General features: G+C 47.3%; 1 protein-coding gene across 1 annotated transcript in view; it reads right to left on the reverse strand.

Moving 5' to 3' along the window:
• The window catches only part of LOC126523383 (membrane metallo-endopeptidase-like 1), a 173968-nt gene that overhangs the window by 105799 nt on the left and 42766 nt on the right, over positions 1 to 25403 (reverse strand). Inside the window, exon 3 of the mRNA XM_055066933.1 lies at positions 20944 to 21089. Within this exon, the coding sequence (XP_054922908.1) occupies positions 20944 to 21089 (146 nt within the window). The remainder of the gene's footprint in view (positions 1 to 20943; positions 21090 to 25403) is intronic.

Below are 25403 nucleotides of genomic sequence, written 5' to 3' on the forward strand. Positions count from 1 at the left end.
GCTTAAAGGAGTTGGATGCATGGAATGCCTTTTCCTTTTTTACAGATATAAAGGCACCAAAGATGAGGCATGAAACATGCACCTTAGAAATTTAATACTTGCTGCTTGTAAACTTTCTAAACAAAATATAACCTTAAATGATGTGCTCAGCGATGAATGAAGTTCTCACCGTGTGCAAGAAGGTTGTGCATAAGTGGTTACTTCATGCAGCAAGGAATGGAAGGTTAAGCAGTGAGTGTACGATTCACTATGACTGGCTTAAAGCAATATGTATGTATAACAGTGACCTTATGCAGATATAGCTATACTCATGAGATGTTTCCAAGGGGAGTATTTATTTTAAAGCATATAATTTACATTGCTGATAAAAAAACTTATTTTGAGTGAAATCAAACAATTGCATTCTTTCTTGCCAGCCTGGGTGGCCAATATGTTGCCACCTTACTACTTAACATACCTAATTTAACATTTTAACAACGTACAAACATTACCAAAGCGCACAAAATTAAGCAGTACCTTGACAGGCATGCTCCCTCTCTCACCCATGGCACCAAACAAGGATGTTCGACTTGAGACTGTTTGATACTGTCGGCATCATACATGCGTGTTTTATTTTGATTGCTCTACATATAAAAAATAAGCTCTACTCAGGTTATACGAGTTAGTTGGGCATGGGCTGCATGTTGTTTATGTATTTATGTAGTAACAACCTTGCTAGCTCATGCACAGCCATATTTTAGGAAAATGAAAAATGTATAGCATAACAAACAGCTGGCCAGTGCCTGTATTTATTTAAAAGCAAACCGAGATTATCAAGTGTAGCTTAGCAGTGACCTCTTGTGGTGTGAAAAGGTTGATGGGTTGATGTAGTTAGTAGTTTTGTGTTTGTCTTTCTTAATTAGTTGTTGTTTTAACATGCACATGACAATGAAATGAAGGCACATAGGGCAGAAGACAGGGCCACACAAAAAGTGAGGAAACATTCATTGCCATTTTTTTATTTCCATAACAGAGCAGCGAATAGTTCCTTAGGTTCAGTTTTCTGAATAATGCACAAGGTGCTCTGCGTAAAACTGAAAGATTGTAGTGTTCTATTACCTATTCACTATTCGGGTAGCCAAATGAATCATACTCCCATTAGCACTGTGAGAGCACAGAAATTTGCAGTCAAGAGGCCGTAGTGGCTCAGCCTCTGCGCCAAATGTAAAATTGTTCCAAAAGAAAACATGCATACTGGTGAATTGGGTATGCATTCACATCTACTATTCAAATCCACACATCACAAGTAATCTTTCATTCCTTGGCGCATTTCTCACCATTGTACAGACTTTGTTTCAGCGCTGTGTGCAGCGATATAACTTGGTAAATCAAAGCTGTGGTTATTCAGTACACTGAAAGCAACTTTGCGTGTGGGTTAGCTAATATAATGCTCCTACATATGGGTCAGCTTAGTATTATCAGCCGCTTTGTTTACTAGTTCACTGTTACGCCTGAACTATACGGTGCCACTGGACAATGCTGTATCCCTGCAGGCATGTTAGAACAGCTTGGCCATGCACAAACAACCCTTTACATCGCACTTAAATTAAGGTGGTGTAGATTTGCTGTCACAATGTGCTTGTAAGCATAACTGCCGAGCATTCAACAAAGTGTTTGAAATGTAATGGTGGATGCTCAGGTTTGCAGGTGTCACGTTTTACATTTATAGTGCAAGGACGCACCAATGAACAGGAAGGATACCATACAAATGCTCGTGTTGTGACCTCGCAGTCACAATGCAAGTAGTTTTCTGTGGTTTTTAGCTATAAACATGTGAAGCAATCTGTAAATTCAAAACTGTATTAAGTAAACTGAGACACCATGAAAAGCAACATAACACTAAGGTGTACACATTTTTTTATCACATCAGCTCTTTGTGGTGCAGGTCAAATATGTATACACACTATTTGTAGCTGAAAACAGCATGCATCACATTTAGAGCTCGGAGTGTTCAATGCAAAAGATTTTTAATGTGTCAGACATACATATGGTACCTTGTGCAATGCTTTGCACACATAGCTATGCTTGGCACAACTTGAGTAGCACATTCATAAGGGACTACTACATGCAAAATCCGTTTTGCACCTCTCCTTTGATATTCTACCCTCCGACACAGAAGTACAGACTGGAATTTTTCTTTATGTCAATATTTAAAAGGCAAACAAGTTTTTGGCATCACAGGTCTCAGTCTCCCACACAGGGCACTTATTGCATGTTCTGAATGTGCATTAATTGCCGATGGTATATCTTCTATTGTGAAAATGGTTTGTTCGACATAGTTTTACCCGTTTATTTTTGAACTTACCCACAAGTTCTCTGCCCTACTTGTTTATACCTCCTTCAGTACTGGTATCTGTGCTGTGCCTTCATTAGCGCAGTAAATGTTGTGAAAGCTGTTAGTTCATAAAGTAGGAAGCCTATCCAATATAAACAAGAAACTTGCAGGCAAGGTAATGACGACAAACCAGCTGAGACGGTGGTACTATTCTACATGTTTTCGCTTGTGATAGCACAAGTGTTCCCACTTGTGCTGCTAGATGGTTGTGACTGATATGCTCACGAAGGTTTGGGTCATTCACATTTCAAGGGATGAGTAACTGTTACATACGTGCATCATCTTCCTCTGCCTATATCGATGACTTAACTATATGTGGCAGGTTTAGCTGTGTGATTATTGGTGTAGCTGAAGTGATGTATCACACATAGTTTCCGCGCACTACCCAACTGGTGAAAAGCATGCAGGAATTGTTCTTTGAGCTATTGGTTCAGTGGTGGCTTTCCACTAAACTGACTGTTGAAGAGGCAGATTTCACTTCATCGAAAGGCCCATGTGAAAATTAGCCTAGAACTCATGACGCCAAATACTGTCACCATGTGTGACTGAAGAACAACACGTTACAGAACAATGAGCAGTGGAATTAATCTCACTAGTATACAAAGAATTGCAGCTGCATTCAGTATTTCACTGCTGGTATACTAAACACAAACCTTTATATGAGTTGTTTGGATGGCATAATCAACAAGATCCCTCTAATAAGCTGTGGCAAAAGCCAACTAAAAAGCTGCTACCCCAGGTACTGCATTGGCCTAAATATGCATTCTCACATGCAGTGAATACAGGTCTTAAATTGGTTTACATAAAGGTATGAAATGTTGTAACTGCACCATGTGATAAAATTTCAATAAGATCAGCTGAATACCACATAAAACATCTTTAATGGGTATAGTTGGTACAACGTGCCTTGATATTAGAAGTTGTGCTGTTTTTTTCACACACACATGCACATAAATGCAAGGTACACATACATTTGTGTTCACGTGTTACTGTGTGCATCAAATGAACAGCACCACTTAGACTACAAGCCATAAAGACAATTTTTTCGTACCAGTCTAATTCCTATTAGCTATGCAGTGGTTTTTTTCTCACATGCAGCAGCTCAACTCCGTGCATAAGTTAAGCTGATGTTGCTAATCTAAGCTAGACATGGGTGTCATGTCCAGAATATCATAAAATAAAGAAGTGACCATGTGTACGGGCCTAAAATTGATGGTTTGGCAATATCTTGTCTGGCTGGGTAGTAAATTTCTGTCAAAAAAAGAACAATTCAGCATACTGACAAAGCAGTGTGGCTAACATAATATAGGGAGCAGACACTCTGCCTGCAGAGTCACTTGAAGAAAATTTTGCCAGCAGTTCATGCTCATTGGCTGGCTTCGGTCACATAACTAATGCTTACATAAATGTGAAAATTCGTGTTCAGGATAAACTCATAGCAGCCAATAGGCACGTTTTATATTGTGATAGCAGCTGACTTCTCAGGGACAATTCACTGTGGCCATGAACATGCTAAAGAATGACAAGAGGCGAGGTCCCCCTTTCTATAGTCTGGCAGCGCAGCTGAAAACGGTTCAGTTAATGAGTGGAACCGTGGCCCATTCAAAATAAAGATCAGTCAGATAGCCACTTATAGCGTCCAACATCCAACACCCACGAATGATAGGTAGCAGTAAACTTACTGGCAGATGAAAGTGCACTGGAAAACCATTTAATGGACATACTTTACAGGCCCAAGTCAGTTTAATGCACATTATTTGCTAATGACTGTTGGCAGAATGAACACGAGGAAAGAAAATAAAGCACTTATCAGGCATATAATGCTGGTACTTGTGCTATTGTTCGCTTTAAACTGAAGGCTCGTGCCAAAACAGGCGACACGAACCAAATAATCAAATAGGGTGGATAAACAAAGTAACCACAAACTTTCGCTTACCCAATTCTGCCTGCATTAGTAATGTGACCATGGCTGGCTAGTGAGGAAGAACTCTGGGCAAAATTTCTTTCACACAATTCTGCTGGCTGCTAGCAGAATATTATATAATACCATACCTGTGACACTTACTTGTTACTACTCGTCCTACGTGTTCATTTTTACATTCATATTGCTTTTTGTCAGCAAGCGTAAAATTTTTAGTTAATAAGAAGGTAGTATCCAGTTCTTACCTATAACATATTCATTTACCATGCCACTGGTGTCTTCACAAACACACGCTGTGCTTAGTCACTAGTCAAAAACAAGCAGCTCAGATTTTTGGCTATGTAAGCCGCTTGCATCACAATATATAAAGCAATTTACTTCGTGAAATCTAGAAATTCTTGATCTTCACACTAGTTTCCACATTATGAAAATCAAGGCTGCCAGAAATTTGCATTCATGACATTAGTGCTCTCAGGTGCGTCCACATTTCACGACAGCGCTGAACGTCTTGACGTATGCAATTATTATGATGTTCCCTAATTTCCCCCCACCGATAGAAGCATTTTCAACCGTGCAGTAACAACCTTTGAAAGAAAAGATAGATGTACGAAGCAGAAAAGGCCGGTGTGATAGGGCTTATCTGTAAGGGTACTAAATATGAAAACGCGATCGGCAACACTTCTGCACAGTTCACTTATGAGCAAACGCACATCGCGTAGAACGAGCACTTCTACACCCAGCAACGCTGCGACACATCGCACATACATATCACGGTTTGTAGCTTGCAAACGCACTTCATAACAGCAAGAACACAGCTCGAACGTCGCGGACACCTCGACGCGTCGCAGCCGGCAAAACGGCTCACACGCAGTATAGGACACACCTCATAACAACAAGAACACAGCTCGAACGTCGCGGTCACCTCGGCGCGTCGCAGCCGGCAAAACGGCTCACGCGCAGTATAGCACACGCGGAATGGCAGCGATAACAAGGCGATAAACATTTGTCGCTACTGATCGTATCATTACTTCTGAAAGTTGCGAAGGGCTGGCGTTCACCACTTCGCGGCAACGATCCGCATACACAGAGCAGAAACCAAACGTGTACGCTGGGTGCGCCAATCGGACGCTAGTTATTTCGCCACGCACTGTATGTACAGTCGCGATTAATTTGAAGGTGATCGCTCGAGCTGCGACCGGCGAGCCTTCCAAGCAGCATAGCGGCCGATTTCGGAACTGCGAAGATAAAGATTGCGCTGCCTTCTTCCCCTTTTACGCTCGTACAGGCGGCAACCGTCACCCCCAAGACTAACTCGACACATTTTTGTGTTTGTTACCGTTTCATGGCAATGATGTGTGCGCGTCCCTGCCTCATGCATACATTGGCTAACAATGACGCCTCTGTGCAATAGCTGATAAGGCAATCAAAATGAATTCGCAGGTTATCTAGTGAAGGGTGACGAAAAGCTGCGAGTTGCCAGACGGGAGTGACACCTGCTCAGGGAACAGCAAAAGAGAGAGAGGGAAGCTATCTGATATTTCCCTCTTGACTGACGGTGATGACGTAACGTGGCGCTGCTCCTAGTTTCGGTCGCCGCTCGAGCGATCACCTTCATATTGATCGCGACTGTACATGTGTCCTGCTGCTCAGAATGCGCGTGTATGTGATGGACTTCTCGTTTGCGACACGCACGCGAAGCATGGAACAAAATACCACGAAGTCGACGGCTTCAAATATTTCTTCCGACGCTCTCGTAAACACAACACACACTTCCTGCGCTCCGTCTGTTTCTGTTGGCGATCGCACGCACTGATGAGGTCTGGAAGGGTACGCCGGCTTGCTGCTTTCGATGACTATCTCCGTGGGTGCCAGATAACTAGTAAATATCACAAAAAGGAGAAAAAATATACTGTTTCTGACGCGGCTGTAGCTTAGGCCTTACGTCCCCGCTTCGCTTCGCTTCGAGCACGCGCCATGTTTGCTGTGACGACAGCCAAACCGTCCGCCTCGGACCAGCCAATGAGATACGAGCAGGCGTGCGGAAGGGAAAGTTGCGACCGCTCCTCGCTCACCCGTAGAGAGCCATCAGCACGCGGGCGGACGAGGGCGGAACGGACAGGCGGACTGACCATGTACGGGCCCTAAGACAGGGATGCAGGTTGCTGCAAGAGATGGCAGGCGTATAAAACCCGCGGGACAAAGCTGAGTTGGAGCTTGAGGGAACAGGTACGGGTAGGTCAAGTTGTACAACGCCGGCGGAACAGTCAATCAGAGCAGAATGGGCGGCCAGAAAGTCGAGTCCCAGGATCACATTGTGAGGGCAACGTTCGAGCACACTAAACAAAACGGACGTGGGGCGACCGGCGACACTGACACGAGCAGTACACATTCCAAGCACAACCGGAGTTCCACCGTTGGCGACCTGGAGCAGTCGAGCCGGAGCAGGAGTCAGTACTTTCTTCAAGCGTGCTCGAAGCTCCGCACTCATGATGGAAATTTACGCTCCAGTTTCGATGACTGCTGTAATGGGAAAACCATCCACGTCCAAGTCCAGAAGGTTCCGATTAGTAGGCAGGGTTAGCAGAGGAATTTCAGGCCGGGTTTCTAGAGCAGCGTCACCTCCAGGAGCTGCCCCTGTTAGTTTCCCATCGGAGAGCGGCGACGGTAAGCTGGGGATGGATAGCGACGATGCTGGGCAAACGGTAGCGGCGACTATGTGGTGATGGCGAGCGGCTGGTCACGGTGTCTCGAGCGTTGTCAGGAGCGTCTTCAACCTCGGTGGAGAGTGATGGAGGGCGAGGATTCAGTGGGGACCGGCGGTAGGCGGGAAAGCTTGGTCGAGAGTTGGCTGGCCAGAAACTTCGACAGTGGCGAGAGATGTGTCCCACACGTCCACATTAAAAGCAGATGGGTCTATCGTCATGTGTGCGCCATTCGGCCGGGTTGCGATGGCGAGGATATGGACCGTATTGGCTCCGGTGAACAGGAGCAGAGGCAGCAGACGAAGCAAAGTCAGGACGGCTAGCGGAGAAGATGGACGGAAGACCCACATTGGCCAGTTCTTGGCGAATTACCGACTGAATGAGGGACACAAGCGGCCGGGAATCGTCAAAGCACTGCGGGACTGGCGTGGAAGGAGACGCTGCTTCAATTTATCGCCGAACGATACGTACGACGTTCTCGCAGGAGGTGGACTCACGCGGTGGACAAATGTTTTCGCACGTCGATGAATCTGCGGTATCGAGTAGCCGCGTAAACTGTTGAACTATGCGGCGATTCTTCGCGTCTTCAAAGCGGCGACATTCGTTAATGATCTCATTGACCGTTGTTGCGTTCTTGTAAACAAGCAGGTTAAACGCGTCGTCCGCGATGCCTTTTAAAACGTTGCTGACCTTGTCTGCCTCTGCCATATTGTTATCCACTTTGCGGAAAAGGGCGTGGACGTCCTGGATATACGCAACGTAAGATTCAGTGGACGTTTGTACACGGGTCCCAAGGTCCTTCTTCGCAGTATGTTGGCGGCCGACGGGCTTGCCGAACAAATCTCTAAGCTTCTGCTTGCACTGGTCCCAGCTCGTAATCTCTTCTTCGTGTGTTTCGAACCAGACCCGTGCCGTTTTCTTGAGGTAGAATATTATATTGGCCAGCATAAGCGTGTTCACCCACCTGTTGTGTGCGCTGACCCGGTCGTAATTCTGCAACCAGTCATCGACGTCAACGTTGTCGATCCCGGAAAACATGCCAGGGTCGCGAGGCTGGGCCAGGATGACCGTCCGTGGCGACGACGGGGCCGTGGTTGAACTCTCTCTTTCGGATGACATGGTGGCCAGGTTACGTCTGCTGCGGAGCTCCGTCTTGCGCAAGTGATTACCCCGCACCTCCACCAATCATGTTACGGGAAGGAAGAAGCGTGCGTCTATTTACAGATGGCTTTTAATGGCTGGGCCAGCAAGCGTAGAGCAGCGATAAAAAAACTACCCTCTTCCTCGTCGTCTCTCAGGCCACCATCATAGTCCTCTTCTTCACACATTACCGACTGTGACAATATGAACGGAAATTAAGTCTACGTTTAGTAAATTATTAGCTTGCTATAGAGTCACACTGACAACGCACCCTCCGGTACCGTCATGTAAAACTCATGCAACAATGCTAAAAGAGCAGGCAAACAGCCTGTTCTTGTGCAGACAAAACGGTAGAAGACGACACGTTAATGAAGAGCAAATCAGAAGTCTGCAGTGAAGTCAACCAGTTGCATCTCTTCGTGTGAATCTTTGAATCTTACATATAAACCGTCCTTGCAGGTCCACAGGTAATCAAGTGTGCAGAAACCTCTATGATTTACATGTTTCTAATAACAGTTTCTAATAAACTTGTGATCACATGTATTAGTCTGTAAACCCATATAACGGTATCCTCCGTGATTACTATTTTTATAAGTAATGAAGTACCATGCTACTTGCAAGAACATATCGCCCTGGGATTTTGAAAGAGTTTTCTGCATTTCAACTATGCACAATGTGCAGTTTATTCAATAAGGGACCATAAACTGCTTTTTTTTTTTTGCAACGACACACTTATAACACGTTTTACCGACATAAAGCAAAACGATTGTGTAGACAACGGATTTGTTTAATTTTTTTGCCTGCCACTGTGGCTATAGTATTCTGCTGCTAACACAAGGTAAGGGGTTGAATGGCGAGCCTTGGCAGTAGCATTTCGATGGGATTCAGAGTTAAAAAAAGACATCGAGCTTCTATTTAATTCATCATCATTTATTGAACCATTGCACAAGGGGGGTATGCATATGCAAAACCTATCAAGCAATACTAAAACCACTCGAAAGCAAAGGGAACAATTGTAAAACATGCACCTTTCCTGATGCTTCGACTGTGTAAACATTCATTACAACAATATATTTTGTTCAACTGCACTGAATGAATAAGCATGGTCAGGCATAGTAAGTGCTCTATCAGATAGCCGGCTCTACGGATGTATAGATGTCAAAAGACATGAACGCCCATACTGCATCATGCACACCACACAAAGAAAACCTTCTTCAATAGTTGTCCCTTCTGACAGATATTAGTGAGTGATAAGCAGCAGTGGCTTTATTAGAGGGCATTGTGTAATACCACTTATGAAAGAATGAGGAGAGTCAAGAGGCTTTTAATAAGTACCTCAGGATACTCTAATAGGAGGAACGATGAGCGCAAAAATTAGTGGCAGAGCCCGTAAGATGAACCGCTACTTTTTGAATGACAGAAAATTACAGGTGAGAGTTGGAGGTACGTTTCGCCCAGCCACACCAACAACACTGGCACACTACAATAAGCACTACAGTCTAAGGAGTACTATAGTCTACGGGAAAGCTATCTCATATAGAAATCAAGAATGATGCAACCAGCTCTCGACAACATGGCAGACCTTCTTAGGCAGCCTGACCTTTCACTTTCATATAAGTCAGCTTACATCGACGTCGGGAAAAGGACCAGAATAAAGAACTACTCCAGAGTGCAACGTTGTGCTTCACATAGCTGGACAAATATATCCGCAGGTTAACAGCCCCAAATCCTTAGCTACTCTAAGGTCAAGATAGCAGAGCCAGCCCGTGGGTGAAACAATTATATCAAGCCTCGACACAAATTCTATACCCGGTGAACAGAATAATCTCAATCAGGCGAGGTGGACGAGTGGACGATACTAAGGAAAATCCCAGATGCTGTACTTCTGTTCAAAATACTGTACGCTTTTAATTACCAGCAGCGCACAAAAAATACAATTCATCAAATACGGGCCTCGAGTACTGGCAGGTCTTTCCAGCTTCACCATGCTTAAGGACTTCTACAAGAAAGAGCAGTCGAACACGCACCTAGACAAAGTAGAGCTGCAGCCTGCGGCCAGAATTATTCGCCTCAGAAGCTCGGAACCTGGTTGCAAGGTACTATTGTCAAGATTTCAAAAAAACAGGACGCAGGACCAGGATGTTAGAAACAAAAACCAGCTCTGCATTCAGAGACCACAAGAGCCGACGCGTAAACTTCGTCTTCTTTCAAGGGGTGCGTGGTCGCTACTCGTGTCCCTCAATTCGTTTTCTTCTATTGCTAGCCTTTATTCGTGACATTAGGCTCTTTTTAGAAAGCATCGTCCCAGTGCTTTATTGTCACGGCAAGAGTACCAGGACACGGTTTCAGTGCAGTGAATTCACTCGAACAAATAGGGCTGCATCCGGACCACGTGCACAACCTCCGGTAGATGCCGTCGATGGCTTGAGCAATGCGGACTATCGGGAGCCACTCCATAGTTGACATCAGTGAGCCGCCGAATAACTTTACACGGCCCGAAGCAGCGCCTTAACAGTTTCTCTGAAAGGCCACGACGGCGAATGGGAGTCCAAATCCAAACTTTCTCTCCGGGATCGTAGGAGACTGGTCGGTGACGAAGGTTATAGCGTCTCGAGTCATAATCCTGCTACCCGTGAATACGTATGCGAGCAGCTTGTCGCACTTCTTCGGCACGCTGGGTGAAGTCTTCAGCATCTGTTTCAAATTTATTGCATTCATGTAGCAGCATCGCATCTAGCATAGTTGCGACTTCACGACGATGTAGGAGACAGAACGGTGTCATTCGTGCTGTCTTGCTGAGCCGTGTTCTATGCGAAGGTGACATACGGCAAGATTTCAGCCCAGTTCTTGGGCTCCACATCCACGTACATGGAGAGCATACCCACGAGCGTCTCATTCAGGCGCTTTGTCAGTCCGTTCATTTGCGGATTGCTCACCGGTGAGCTGTTCCACTAAGTCTTAATAATGTGTCCAATAGCGCGGCTGTAAATGCCCTTCACCTGTCAGTTAATCCTAAGGCACAAGGGCCATGCCTCAGTACCCCATTCTCTGTAAAAAATCGGGTTGCTTCACTTGCCGTGCTCCGCTCCAAAGCGTTGGTTTCGGTGTAGCGAGTGATGTAGCCTGTCGCTACGATAGTCCATTTATGGCCCGCAGAAGTTGAGAATGGGCCTAGAAGATCCATTCCTACTTGAGGAAATGGAGTTCCGGGCACTTCAACAGGACGGAAGAAGCCTGCCGGTTTGACTGCTGGCACTTTTCGCCGTTGGCATTCAATGAATGTCAGGACGTATTGTTGAATCGTCGCCGTGAGTCTTGGCCAATAGTATTTTTGCCGCACCCTACACAGCGTTCGGGTCTAGCCCAAATGACCGAATGTTGCTACATCATGGCATGCCTGTAATACTTCACTCCTGAGGGGTATTGCGACAACGAGTAAGTGGATGTTTCCATTCGGAGAGAAGTTCGCCTTATACTGGACACCGTTACTAAAGCGTAATGATGGTAGTCCTCTTGCAAAAAGGCTTGGGACAACGGAAGTTTGACCCTCCAAAAAACAAATAATGGGTTGGAATTCCGGGTCGTCGCGTTGCCTGCTGTTCGACTGCAGGTGTGTTGACAACTCCGACGAAGGCTGCATCATTGTCATCTTCTGCATTGTCAAGTTAGAATGGGGCGCGAGACAGACAGTCGGTATCCGTATACCGCTTTCACGATTTGTAGACAACAACCATGTCGAATTCTTGAAGCTTAAGGCCCCAGCACGTCATTCATTCTGATGGATCCTATAAGTTCATCAGCCACCAAAGGGAGTGGTGGTCACCGACAACATTAAAGAAGCGGCCGTACAAATACGGGCGAAATTTCATAATTGTCCACACCACAAGAAGGCACTCTTCTTTCGTGGTAGAATAATTCGCTTCCGTACGGGAAACGGTCCTGCTTGCATAAGCTATTACTCGTTCTGCGCCGTTTTGCCACTGCACGGGTACTGCTCCTAAGCCGACAGTGCTGTTGATGTGATCCCCTGTCAGGACGTCTTCGTCAAAGCGTCCCAGGACTAGGGGCTTTTGGAGGCGTTGCCACCGCTCGTTGAAGGCTTGTTGCTGTTCTTCACCCCTTACGAATACGACGTCCTCCCTGGTGAGGCGTGTCAATGGTTGTGCAATTCATGAAAAGTTCCGAATGTAGCGTCGGTAATACGCGCACAGGCCTAAAAATCGTCTAACTTCCAATTTGTCAGATGGATCTGAAAAATTTGCAACGGCAGCTATTTTCTCAGGATCAGGCCATAGACCTTCACTGCTGACCACATGACCGGGGAAGAGAAGCTCTTCAAAGCCAAGGTGGCATTTTTCCGCCTTCAGCGTGAGACCAGCAGATCGGATGGCTTGAAAAACCGCATGTAGTCGCTTCAGGTGCTCGTCAAAACTTGCAGAAAATACAATCATATCGTCCGAGTATACTAAGCACGTTTGCCAATTGAGACCTCAGAGTACTTTGTGCATTAGCCGTTGAAATGTTGCCGGCGCGGAGCACAAGCCGAAGCGAAGTACCTTAAGTTCATCGAGTCCGTCAGGTGTCACGAATGCAGTTTTTTCTCAGTCTCTCTCGTCAACTTCTATTTCGCAGTACCCGGTCCCAAATCCATCGTCGAGAAGTAACGTGCTAGTCACAGTCTATCGAGGGAATCGTCCATACTGGGCAGCGGGTAAGCGTCTTTCTTGATCTGATTGAGCTTGCGGTAATCAACGCAAAAACGTATGCTGCCATCATTGTTTTTTCACTAACACCACTGGTGATGCCCAAGGACTCTTCTACGGCTGAATGACGTCGTCTTCAAGCATTCTTTTTACCTGACTTTCTATGACCTCGCGTTCCCGCGGGGCCACCCGATACGGGTTCTGCCGTGTGGGCCTGGCTGTATCATCAGTGATAATTCAATGTTTGGTCAACGGCGTTTGACCAACTCACAACGTCGACGAGAACAGTCCTGAAACTGATGTGCAAGCTCCAGGAGGCTTTGTTTCTGCGCAGGCAGCAAACTTGGGCGAACATCGATGGATAGATCTGGAGGCACGCGAGGCAGGCTGGTGGAACCACCTTGCTCTACAGTGAAGCAATCTGTGACCTGACTGAACTCTGACGTACGCGAGTGTCACAAGTCTTCTAAGATGCCGGCACTCATGGCTAAAGTTTGGGACGAGAACTTCTGTGCGTCACCAGTTAATGTTGACGAAGCCTCTTGCCGTTGAATATGCCATGGCTGAATAGTAGCGCCGGAATTTGCTCGGCGACAGCGTCGGAGTTGCTCTGTATCTCTCATGTCACTGACAGAAGGGAGCATGAGCTCGGTGAGATGGTCACGTCGTCATCGGTCACGCGTAAAAGTCTACGTCGCTGCTCTGTACAGAGTACAACTGAACCTGGACCCATGCTAAACCTGACCGACCTGTTCGGAGTGTTTATAACGGCACCGTATTCACACAGAAAATTCACACAGAAAAAACAGGACACAAGACCAGGATGTTAGAAACAAAAACCAGCTCTGTGTTCAGAGACCACAAGAGCTGACACGCCAACTTCGTCTTCTTTCGAAAAGAACGTGGTCTCCACTCGTGTCCGTCAATTCGTTTTCTTCTTTTGCTAGCCTTTAATCGTGACACTATGCAAGCTAGCATGTGAGATGCAAAGGCGACTACCACTCTATTCAGAGACGCAACCTCAGGAGTATCTAAACTTCAAACATAACAGGCCCATATCGTGCAATATAGGGTAAACAATTAGGCCAGGAGACTATATTGCTACGGCTTGAGTAGGGCGAGCAGAAGAGGAAGAAGACGTTAGCTGGTGCAGCCTCGGAACGCCATCTTGACTTCACCATCAATCTCGTCCCTTAAATAAAGCCGCTTTAACATTAACCGTAACAGTTTTGTGGTGGAGGTGCGGGGTACTTCGACCAAGGCGACGGAGCTGCTGCAGGAAGTGCCACGCCGGAGCCCACGCCTCGCTCGACTGCCTCGAACACACTTGAGATCCCGATGTCCCACAGCGGCCACCAAGAGCCTTCTCTGGCTGCTCGAGTGCGAACAACCGGCGCCTGGATGCATCAGATTGAGCTCCGCCCTTTCGCAGGAAAATTCGGCGAGGACGTGAAGGAATGGCTCCACTACAAGCGTGTGAGCAAGTACAACGGCTGGAACTCCACGGTTCAGCTCGACAATGTGGTTCTGTTCCTCACAGACACTGCGCTAGTGTGGTTCGAGAACCATCGAGATACCTGCACAACGTGGGACAGCTTCGTTACTCACCTCACAGAGTGCTTCGGCGATTCCACCACGAAAAGGAAGCGGGCGGAGCAGACATTGCTTCAGCACGCTCAAGTCCCAGGTGAGACCTACACTATGTACATAGAGGCATTCCTCAAGCTTTGCAGAACGGTCAATCCTCGAATGTCCGAAGAGGACAAGGTTGGACACCTTCTCAAAGGCATAGCCGAGGATGTTTATAATTATTTAATCGGAAAGGAGAGTCTCGCCTCGGTCGCCGACCTCATCAAGCATTGCCGCACATTTGAGGCCTTGAAGCAGCGCCGTATCACGCCAAAGTTCGGCAGGTTAGCAAATGTCACAATGGTGGCAAGCGTTGGCGAAAATGGCAACTACAGTTTTCAATTTGACCTTTCGGCAACTATAAGGCAAATTGTCCGCGAAGAGCTTGAACGACACACCAAAGGGGCGGATGTCGAACAGCTTGGCTGCGCTGCCAACCAACCTCAAGAACATGCATCCGCTGAGTGGAACGACAGCCAGAAATTGAGGCACGTCGCATTCTACTTCACCGGCGTTGCCAAGACGTGGTATTTCAACCACGAATCCGACATCGCGGATTGGTCTACGTTTACGTCCAAGCTGCGGCAAATCTTCGCTTCCTCCTCTGGCCGTGCAGAAGTCGCCAAACAGAAGCTGAGAACACGCCTCCAACTTCCACAAGAGTCTTACACCTCATACATAGAGGATGTTTTGGTTCTGTGCCGCCGTGCGAATCCTAACATGACGGAAGCCGAACGCGTTCGCCACATCTTAAAAGGCATTGGATCTGTCGCGTTCAACGCCTTAATCGTGCAAATCCGGCTTCTGTCCAAGACATCACTTCCACGTGTCAACGCCTAGATGAGCTGCAGCCTATTCGTCTTCCACGTGACAGCAGTGATCCTCAGAGCTCTTATCCGCACCATCATCCGCGAAGAACTTCAACTACAAGACGTAAGGCGTCCACCTGCTGCCTGCGCCCCAACCCCCACCTTCGGCTGGTGCGAGGTCGTAAAGCAAGAGTTGACAGCAATGACTACACCCACGACGCATCTTGCTCCGGTAGCGCGCTCCACATCTAACTACGCGGATGTTGCTTCGCTACCCACACCTACCGTGACCTCCATGCCTACTGACGTCCTTGCCTATGACCATTTGGCTTCGATGGGAACCAGAGCACTTGCTGCGCCATCCTACCCTCAGTGGCGTCCACCTCGTCCTGTTTGTTTTTACTGTGGTATACGCGGCCATATATCTCGCTTCTGCCGCCGTCGCCAGCAGGATGAAAGGCGAGGCTATGCAGAGCACGAGAGAGACCGTACTCGCCGACCAGACGCCTACTATCCCGCATCGTACTCGGTCCCTCAACACCGTTCTCCGTCTCCTCCAGCTGCTCCCAATCTCCCTCATAGTTCCCGTTCGGCCAGACGTCGTTCTCCATCGCCTTACCGGCGCTCTACATCACCGCTTCGCCCCACTTCCCATCTTATCGACCAGCACTCGGAAAACTAACTGTTGTAGTTTTTGGAGGGGAAACTGCTTCTTATCGGTCTTCAAAAATTCTTCCTGTTCGCCCGGCTAACATGCTTTCTGTAACTGTCGAAGGTGTTCCCGCGTCAGCTGTCATCGATACCGGTGCCGCCGTTTCTGTTCTTCGTAGTGATCTGTGTTTCCGCCTCCGGAAAGTCAAAACGCCTTATCTTGGACCTATTTTGCGTGGTGCTAATAATGTATTCATTCACCCTGACGGACAGTGTACTGCTCGTGTTCTCATCGACGGCATACGCCACCACATCGAGTTTATCATCCTTCCAACGTATATCCATGAACTTATACTGGGTTGGGACTTCCTACATTCTGCTTCAGTCGTCATTTCATGTAGAGAGGAAGTTGTCCACATCACGGATACAGAGCTTGAACCTGTTGCGGACTCTTCACTTTCATGTGTGAACTTGGCCATCGCTGCAGACTACGTCCTGCATCCTGGTCACGAAGACGTTGTAGCCGTAACATCCCGTCAGATCGCCGACGGAGACGCCCTAGTCGCCCCTTCTTCCCGCTGTACTTCTCGCGGAATTCTCATTGCCACCTTTCTCGTCCGGTTTTCACGTGGCCGTGCCCTTCTGTCTGCTTGCAACACGACCCCAGATCCAGTGATGCTGCCCAAAGGGACGACTGTGGCAACCCTCGCTGACACTCAACCTATCTCTGTAGTCACGCTTTTCCCTTCCTCATCGCCAGCACCAACCTCAGGTTTGGATTCTTCTTTCCCTCCTCCAGCCACTCTTGGTTCTGACCAAACAGCCGCGCAGACCGAAGCCTTACTGGTGGTCTTGGCAAAGCACAAAGCCTGTTTCGATAGCTGTTACCCTGCATTGAGCCAAACTTCTGCGGCTACACACTGCATCGAAACAGATGGTTCCTCTATAATACGACGACGCCCCTATCGTGTATCGTCGTCCGAACGCAAGATAATTGAACAACACGTTGCTGACATGCTTGCGCGGAAGATAATACGACCTTCATCTAGCCCATGGGCTTCTCCCGTGGTTCTGGTAAAGAAAAAAGATGGCTCCGTTCGATTTTACGTCGATTATCGAGCGCTCAATAAGATCACACGCAAGGATGTATATCCAATACCTCGAATTGACGACGCTTTGGACACACTACAAGGGGCGGAGTATTTTTCCAGCATTGATCTTCGATCAGGATATTGGCAAATTCCGATGAACGAGATTGACAAAGAAAAGACCGCATTCGCTACACCAGACGGACTTTATGAATTTAACGTGATGCCTTTTGGCTTTTGTAACGCTCCTGTCACATTTGAGCGCATGATAGACAACGTACTTCGTTGTCTAAAATGGAAGACCTCCCTCTGTTATCTGGACAATATTGTCATCTTTTCGTCTGACTTCAGCCAACATCTTCATCGATTAAACGAAGTTCTCAAGTGCTTTGCAAATGCTGGTCTTCAGATCAATACAAAAAATGCAAATTTGCAAGCAAGAGCATAAAACTATTGGGCCACGTCGTCTCAAAAGATGGCATCCAGCCAGACCCCGAAAAGATTAGTGCGGTTCTTCAGTTTCCTCGCCCCCAGCAACAGAAAGATCTACGCAGTTTCCTCGGCATGGCGTCATATTTTCGTCGATTTATACGCAACTTCGCTGCAATAGTAGCTCCTCTACACAAGCTACTGGTTACCGGTGCCTCTTTCACATGGACTAGCGACTGCGAGTCGGCTTTTCAAGCTCTTAAGCGACGTCTTACTTCCGGACCAGTGCTTCGCCACTTCGATAACCCGGCCCCCACCATACTCCATACTGACGCAAGCGCACAAGGTATTGGCGCAGTACTTCTGCAACGTAATGCAGCGTCTAAAGAGCAAGTCATAGCATGTGCCAGCCGAACACTTTTTCCGGCTGAGCGGAACTACACCATTACAGAGCAAGAGTGCCTTGCTATCGTTTGGTCGATTCAGAAATTTCGCCCATACCTTTACGGCCGCCACTTCACCATCGTCACCGACCATCATGCTCTGTGTTGGCTGTCATCAGTGAAAAACATGTCAGGACGCTTAGGACGCTCGATACTCCGCTTGCAGTAATATGACTTTAAAATAACGTACAAGTCTGGAAAAAGTCATCATGATGCAGACGCATTGTCTCGCTGCCCACTCTCGTTCTCTCCGGGTAACGCGCCGTCGTCTTCCGCACCACGTCGTTCCGATGCTACGCCTGCCTCACACCAGCTCTCGATAACGCCCCTGGACCAAGTTACGCTTTCATCACGGTCTGATTTCGTGTCGCTTCAGCGGGTCGACTCCTACTGTCGAGCTCTCATGGATCCCCTTAGTGTGTTCGCCTAACCACCCAACAGCCGCTTGCGACACCAACTCGACAATTCCGCCTTCAAGATGGCGTGCTACATCGCTACGTTTACCACCCAACAGGTCACCGGTGGGTCACAGTTGTGCCTCGCTACCTTCGCCTGCGAGTATTAGAGGCACTTCACGACGACGTATCGGCTGGCCGCTTAGGCTTTCACAAGGCTTACGACCGCATCAAGACCCACTGCTTCTGGCCTGGCCTGTCCACAACGGGGGCCAAATACATTGCCTCTTGTGCGTCATGTCAGCACCGCAAACGCTCGACATCCCCTCCTGCCGGTTTATTAAAGCCTCTCCCTTGGCCGGACGCACCTTTTGAATTTGTTGGTATTGATTTGTATGGTCCCTTGCCGTTGACACCCTCCCATCACCGTCGGATTGTCACCTCGGTCGACCATTTAACAAGATATGCCGAGACTGCCCCTCTGCGATCCGGTACCGCTTCTGAGGTCGCCGACTTTTTCTTGCGCTCCATCGTCTCGCGCCACGGGGCTCCTCGCGTTCTTCTCAGTGACCGTGGCAAGGCCTTCATTTCCCAAGTTCTCGAAGAAGTTCTTCGGGCCGCTAATACCGTCCACAAATCTACTTCTACCTATCGTCCGCAAACCAACGGCCTTACTGAGCGCTTCCCCCGTACGGTGTCTGACATGATTTCTCTGTACATCCGTCCTGACCACACTGACTGGGATAAAATTCTTCCTTTTGTGATATTCGTATACAATACTGCTATTCAACGGACTACCGGCTACAGCCCTTTCTTCCTTTGATATGGACGATCTCCTTTCACTATACTAAACAGAGAATTCTTTTTAGCACCTTCTTCGCTTAACGCGTCGCTTCCAAAAGATTTTGCTGCCCGAATTGCACATTGCCGTCAAATCGCCTGGGAAAGCACAGAAGCTACCCAATCTGAGCGCAAACGTCACTGCGACAACAAACGCCATGACGTACGTTTTCACCCTGGAGACCAAGTCCTGCTTTAGACTCCAGTCCGCACTCCAGACCTCTGTGAGAAGTTCCTTGAACGCTACATTGCACCATACACCGTTGTGCAGCAAACATTTGCAGTGAACTCTCTCGTCCGACAAGTACACTCCGTCACTGACCGGCGCCGCCGGAATGCCTAAATTGTTCATGTCTCGCGGATGAAGCCCTTCACTCCCCGTTTAGATAACCTCTAACCTGCGGCCAGGCTGGCCACTTCCATGACGAGGGGAAATTAGTGTAAGCAATATTAACGTACTTCATCTTTTTTATTTGTGCATAGCCGTCATCGTCTTCCCTCTTCTTCGACTTCGCGCATGAGCTGGGGCGTTTCCTTTCTTGGATTAAACAGCGCTGGACAACTTGATCGGTCCCGGTATTGTAATATATATATATATATATATATATATATATATATATATATATATATATATATATATATATATATATATATATATATAAAGGAGTCAGACAAGGACACACTGGGAAGATTTAGGAGTAACGATCGTCGGCGAATACCTCAGCAACCTTCGGCTTGCCGACTACATTGTTCTATTCAGCAACACTGCGGACGAGTTACAACAAATGATTGAGTACCTTAACAGAGAGAGTGTAAGAGTGGGGCTGACGATGAATATGCAGAAGACCAAGATAATAATGAATAACCGAGCAAGGGAAGAAGAATTCAGGATCGCCAGTCAGCCTCTAGAGTCTGAAGGAGTACGTTTAGCTAGGTCAACTAATCACAGGGAACCCTGACCATGCGAAGGAAATTCACAGCAGAATAAAATGGGTTGGATCGCATACGGCAGACATAGTGAGCTCCTGAATACAAGCGTACCGTTATCATTGAAAAGGAAGGTATACAATCAGTGCATTTTACCGGTGATGACATATGGGGCAGAGACTTGGAGACTGACAAAGAAGCTTGAGAACAAGTTAAAGAGTGCGCAAAGAGCGATGGAACGAAGAATTCAAGGCATAACTTTAAGAGACAGAAAGAGAGCAGCTTGGATCAGAGAGCAAACGGGTATAGACGACGTTCTAAGTGACATGAGAAAAAAAGGCGCTGGGCAGGTCTTATAATGCGTAGAGTAGATAACCGTTGGACCATTAGGGTGACAGAATGGGTACCAAGAGAAGGGAAGCGCAGTAGAGGACAACAGAAAACTAGGTGGTGCGACGAAATTAGAAATTTGCGGGTGCTAGTTGGAATCAGCTGGCGCAGGAACGGGGTAATTGGTTATCGCGGGGAGAGGCCTTCGTCCTGCAGTGGACATAAAATAGGCTGATGATTAATATTGTTATGGTGATGATATTTATCCTGTATCATTTGCATCTCAAACAGATATGATCCCTATATCTTGTATAGGTATTGTAGTACAACATTAAAGCATCTCTGTCCAAGTCTGAGGACCCGCACGTGGTACACGTCGTGGTCACGGCGCTTCTACGCGCTCCACTGAATCTGCAGCACCTCTGATTCAATGCTAGGAAAAAAAGTAACTACAAAATCAAACACCTCTTTGTGCAACGACTACAAACACAGCGTCTATGATGTGGCCAAAAATTGCGAAGCTAGGGCGGGAAATGTATTGAAGCGGCATCCGAGTCCTTACGTTCGCACCCAAGTTTCAAGGTACGCATCAAGGCCGAGTAGATATTTCGGATGTGCCAGCCTGACCATGCTGTCGTCTTGTAGATAGTCCAGCTGAAGGGGTTGGAAGGCTTCGAAGTATTTGTCCCAATTCCATGGCCCATTAGTCTGGAGGAGAAAGAAAGGTGAACGGGGGCAGGGGAAAGAGAAGGAGAGATCCACATTAGTCGCGTATGCAGGTGTTTCGTTGCACGTAATGATGCACGTTATGCTCATATGGCCAAAACTAACCGAAATCCTGTACCATGTACTGCGGTCGGAAATTACGATGGATGTAAATACGTGCGTCCATCACATTATAGTATTCCAAGCTACAGCGTACTCTGTTGAAAGAGAGCAGTGGTCGCATAAAGATACTTTCCGAACTTTCTACTGAGTCGTCGTAACTGCAGTACGTATAAATTTTGACTTAGTGGAAGGAATAACGTCGCATTTTTATCATTAGGTAGGCTCGAATCACCGACCAAAACCAAAACTAAAATCAATAGTAGTTGACTTATGGCAACACGACGAACTACATATCTACTGCGACCGGAACACGGCTTGTTGAACACCCCGCCAAGCGTGGAATAGCCGTTAGTAAATTAGTCATGTGTGGTAGTACACTGCATCTTGAAGTGAACTGGAGTAATATCGGACAAGCAGAGGGATAAACTGGCCCGCAGTTCAGATTCCCGTTCTTGATGGGAAAGCGTCAACTGGCCTTTGGGCGAAAAAGCCGATGCCTGTATATTCTATCAGTGAAACAGCACCTAAAGTCCCATTGGCTGCGACGCCACGTCATGAGCGCACCTCGACGCAGTTCCCATTGGCTGCGAAGCCATGTCACGAGCACGCCTCGAAAGGGCAGCGCGGGCGAAAGCGAACATGGGCTGCTGCAGTATCGCGAGAGGTGTTGCGTAAAGGGAAAGCGCATTGCCGCGACGCCACGTCACCCTCGCTCTCGTTTTCGGAAGCCTGTGTTGTCCGCGCGTACCTTCGCCGCGCACGCTCTCGCTTGCCATGTCACGAGCACGCCTCGAAAGGGCAGCGCGGGGGAAAGCGAACACGTGCTGCTGCAGTAGCGCGAGAGGTGTAGCGTGAAGGGAAAGGACATTGCCGCGACGCCATGTCACCCTCGCACTCGTTTTCGGAAGCCTGTGTTGTCCGCGCGTTGCTTGGGCGCGCACGCTCTCACGTGCGTTCTAAGTTCACTTCGGTAAGACCAAATCAACCATTTGGACGACGCTTAAGCTTCTCCTTCAAAGGACTCCTCATCAGGTCTGGCCATTTTGAACTGACAAGCGCAGCGCATACATAGCGCGATAACGATACTGTCTGCAAAGTATTACATCGCTACGATCCGTGGAAAGATCTGAAATTTCAAACCGAACGTCGTTTTTTCTTCTCCTCGCGGCGGCCGTGCTCCAAGCCGGAGGATGACGTACTCGCGTCCCTGCGCCTAGGTACTCGAGTCCGCAGTGTGACGTCACTCGTAGTGACACGTGGCTTAGAGAATTTTTCAAGACATCTGTTATTTGCGTGGTCTGTTGCTTGAATTGGCGAACTAATGTTTAGAGAACTATTAAAACACACAAGCGGAATGTCTGCATGTTTTTTGCTTTACTTCACACCGAAGCAAGTGAGATGCACTTCCACTTCGTCTGCTTGTTCCCACGGTCGTGCGGTCAGGTGCGCAGATACCGAAACTATGCTATTTTCTACCGTGTTCCTGCGCCGTGATCATGCTCTGCGATCCGCTTATTCTGCCACAGTATTCGTGTAGTACTGAATAATACCACTAGTCTTGTGTGCTTGTCACAGCGCGCAAAATCGCGCGCTGCGCGAAATGATAACAGCTCGCGCGTAACGCCGCCAGCGGAAAGGCGCGTCGGCGAAAAAAAAAGCGAGGACGAGGAGAAATAAACAATATGCCAGTGGTCAGCTCGGCTATGCCAGGATATAAGTAACGCAATATACGTAGCGATATACCAGCAGCTGCGAAGCAGCGGACCACGGCGGCGGTCAGACTTGCGACGCAGCTGAGTGTGCCAAGAATCCGTCATTGGAATCTTAACTTGGCAACGTTTAACGCTAGAACGTTATCTAGTGAGGCGAGTCTAGCAGTGCTATTGGTGGAATTAGAGGGCAGTAAATGGGATATAGTAGGGCTCAGTGAAGTTAGGAGGACGAAAAAAGCCCATAAGTGCTCTAAAAAGCGGGCACGTCCTGTGCTACCGGGGCTTAGCGGAGAGACGAGAATTAGGAGTCGGATTCCTCGTTAATAAGCATATACTTGGTAACATCCAGGAATTCTGTAGCATTAACGAGAGCGTGGCAGGTCTTGTTGTGAAACTTAATAAGAGGTACAAATTGAACGTCGTACAGGTCTACGCCCCTACATCCAGTCATGATGACCAGGAAATCGGAAGCTTCTATGAATGGAATCGGCGATGGGTAAAGGCAAAACAAAATACACTATACTGATGGGCGACTTCGATGCTAGTGTAGGCAAAAAGCAGGCTGGAGACAAGCCAGGGGGAGAATATGGCATATCCTCTAGGAATAGCAGGGGAGAGTTATAGTAGAGTTTGCAGAACAGAATAATATGTGGATAATGAATACCTTCTTCCGCAAGCGGGATAGCCGAAAGTGGACGTGGAGGAGCCCAAATGATGAGACTAGAAATGAAATACATTTTATACTCTGCGCTAACCCTGGCATCATACAAGATGTGGATGTGCTCGGCAAAGTGTGCTGCAGTGGTCATAGGATGGTAAGAACTCGAATTAGCCTAGACTTTAGGAAGGAACGGAAGAAACTGGTACATAAGAAGCCAGTCAATGAGTTATCGTTAAGAGGGAAAATAGAGGAACACCGCATCAAGCTACAGAACAGGTATTCGGCTTTAACTCAGGAAGAGGACCTTAGTGTTGAAGTTATGAACGACAATCTTATGCGCATCGTTAAGGAGTGTGCAATAGAAGTCGGTGGTAATGCCGTTAGACAGGATGCCAGTAAGCTATCGCAGGAGACGAAAGATCTGATCAAGAAGCGCCAATGTCTGAAAGCCTCTCACGCTACCGCTAGTATAGAACTGGCAGAACTTTCGAAGTTAATCAACAAGCGTAACACAGCTGACATCAGGAGGTATAATATGCATAAAATTGAGCATGCTCTCAGGAATGGAGGAAGCCTAAAAGCACTGAAGAAGAAACTCGGAATAGGACATAATCAGATGTATGCGTTAAGAGACCAAGCCCGCAATATCATTACTAATATGGACGAGACAGTTCAAATGGCTGAGGAGTTCTATAGAGATTTATACAGTACCAGCGGCACCCACGACGATAATGGAAGACAGAATAGTTTAGAGGAATTAGAAATCCCACAAGTAAAGCCGGAAGAAGTAAAGAAAGCCTTGCGAGCTATGCAAAGGGAGAAGGCAGCTGGGGAGGATCAGGTAACAGCAGATTTGTTCGAGGATGGTGGGCAGATTGTTCTAGAGAAACTGGCCACCCTGTATACGCAATGCCTCATGACTTCGAGCGTACCAGAATCTTGAAAAAACGCTAATATAATCCTTATCCATAAGAAAGGGGAAGCCAAAGACTTGAAAAATTATAGACCGATCAGCTTACTGTCCGTTGCCTACAAAGTATTTACTAAGGTAATCGCATATAGAATCAGGAACACCTTAGAATTCTGTCAACCATAAGACTAGGCAGGATTCCGCAAAGCCTGCACAACAATAGACCATATTTACACTATTAATCAGGTGATAAAAAAATGTGCGGAATATAACCAATCCTTATATATAGTTTTCATTGACTGCGAGAAAGCGTTTGATTCAGTCGAAACCTCAGCATTCATGGAGGCATTACGCAATCAGGGTGTAGACTAGCCGTATGTAAAAATACTGAAAGCTATCTATAGCGGCTCCACAGCCACCGTAGTCCTCCATAAAGAAAGCAACAAAATCCCAATAAAGAAAGGCATCAGGCACGGAGATACGATGTCTCCAATGCTATTCACAGCGTGTTTACAGGATGTATTCAGAGACCTGGATTGGGAAGAATTGGGGATAAAAGTTAATGGAGAATACCTTAGTAACTTGCGATTCGCTGATGACATTGCCTTGCTTAGTAACTCAGGGGACCAATTGCAATGCATGCTCACTGACCTGGAGATGCAAAGCATAAGTGTGGGTCTAAAAATTAATCTGCAGAAAACTAATGTTTAACAGTCTCGGAAGAGAACAGCAGTTTACGATGGGTAGCGAGGCACTGGTAGTGGTAAGGGAATACATCTACTTAGGACAGCTAGTGACCGCGGATCCGGATCATAAGACCGAAATAAGCAGAAGAATAAGAATGGGCTGGGGTGCGTTTGGCTGGCATTCTCACATCATGAACAACAGGTTGCCATTATCCCTCAAGAGAA

Source organism: Dermacentor andersoni, chromosome 6 (assembly GCF_023375885.2).
Source record: "Dermacentor andersoni chromosome 6, qqDerAnde1_hic_scaffold, whole genome shotgun sequence".
In the NCBI taxonomy this organism is placed as follows: Eukaryota; Metazoa; Arthropoda; class Arachnida; order Ixodida; family Ixodidae; genus Dermacentor; species Dermacentor andersoni.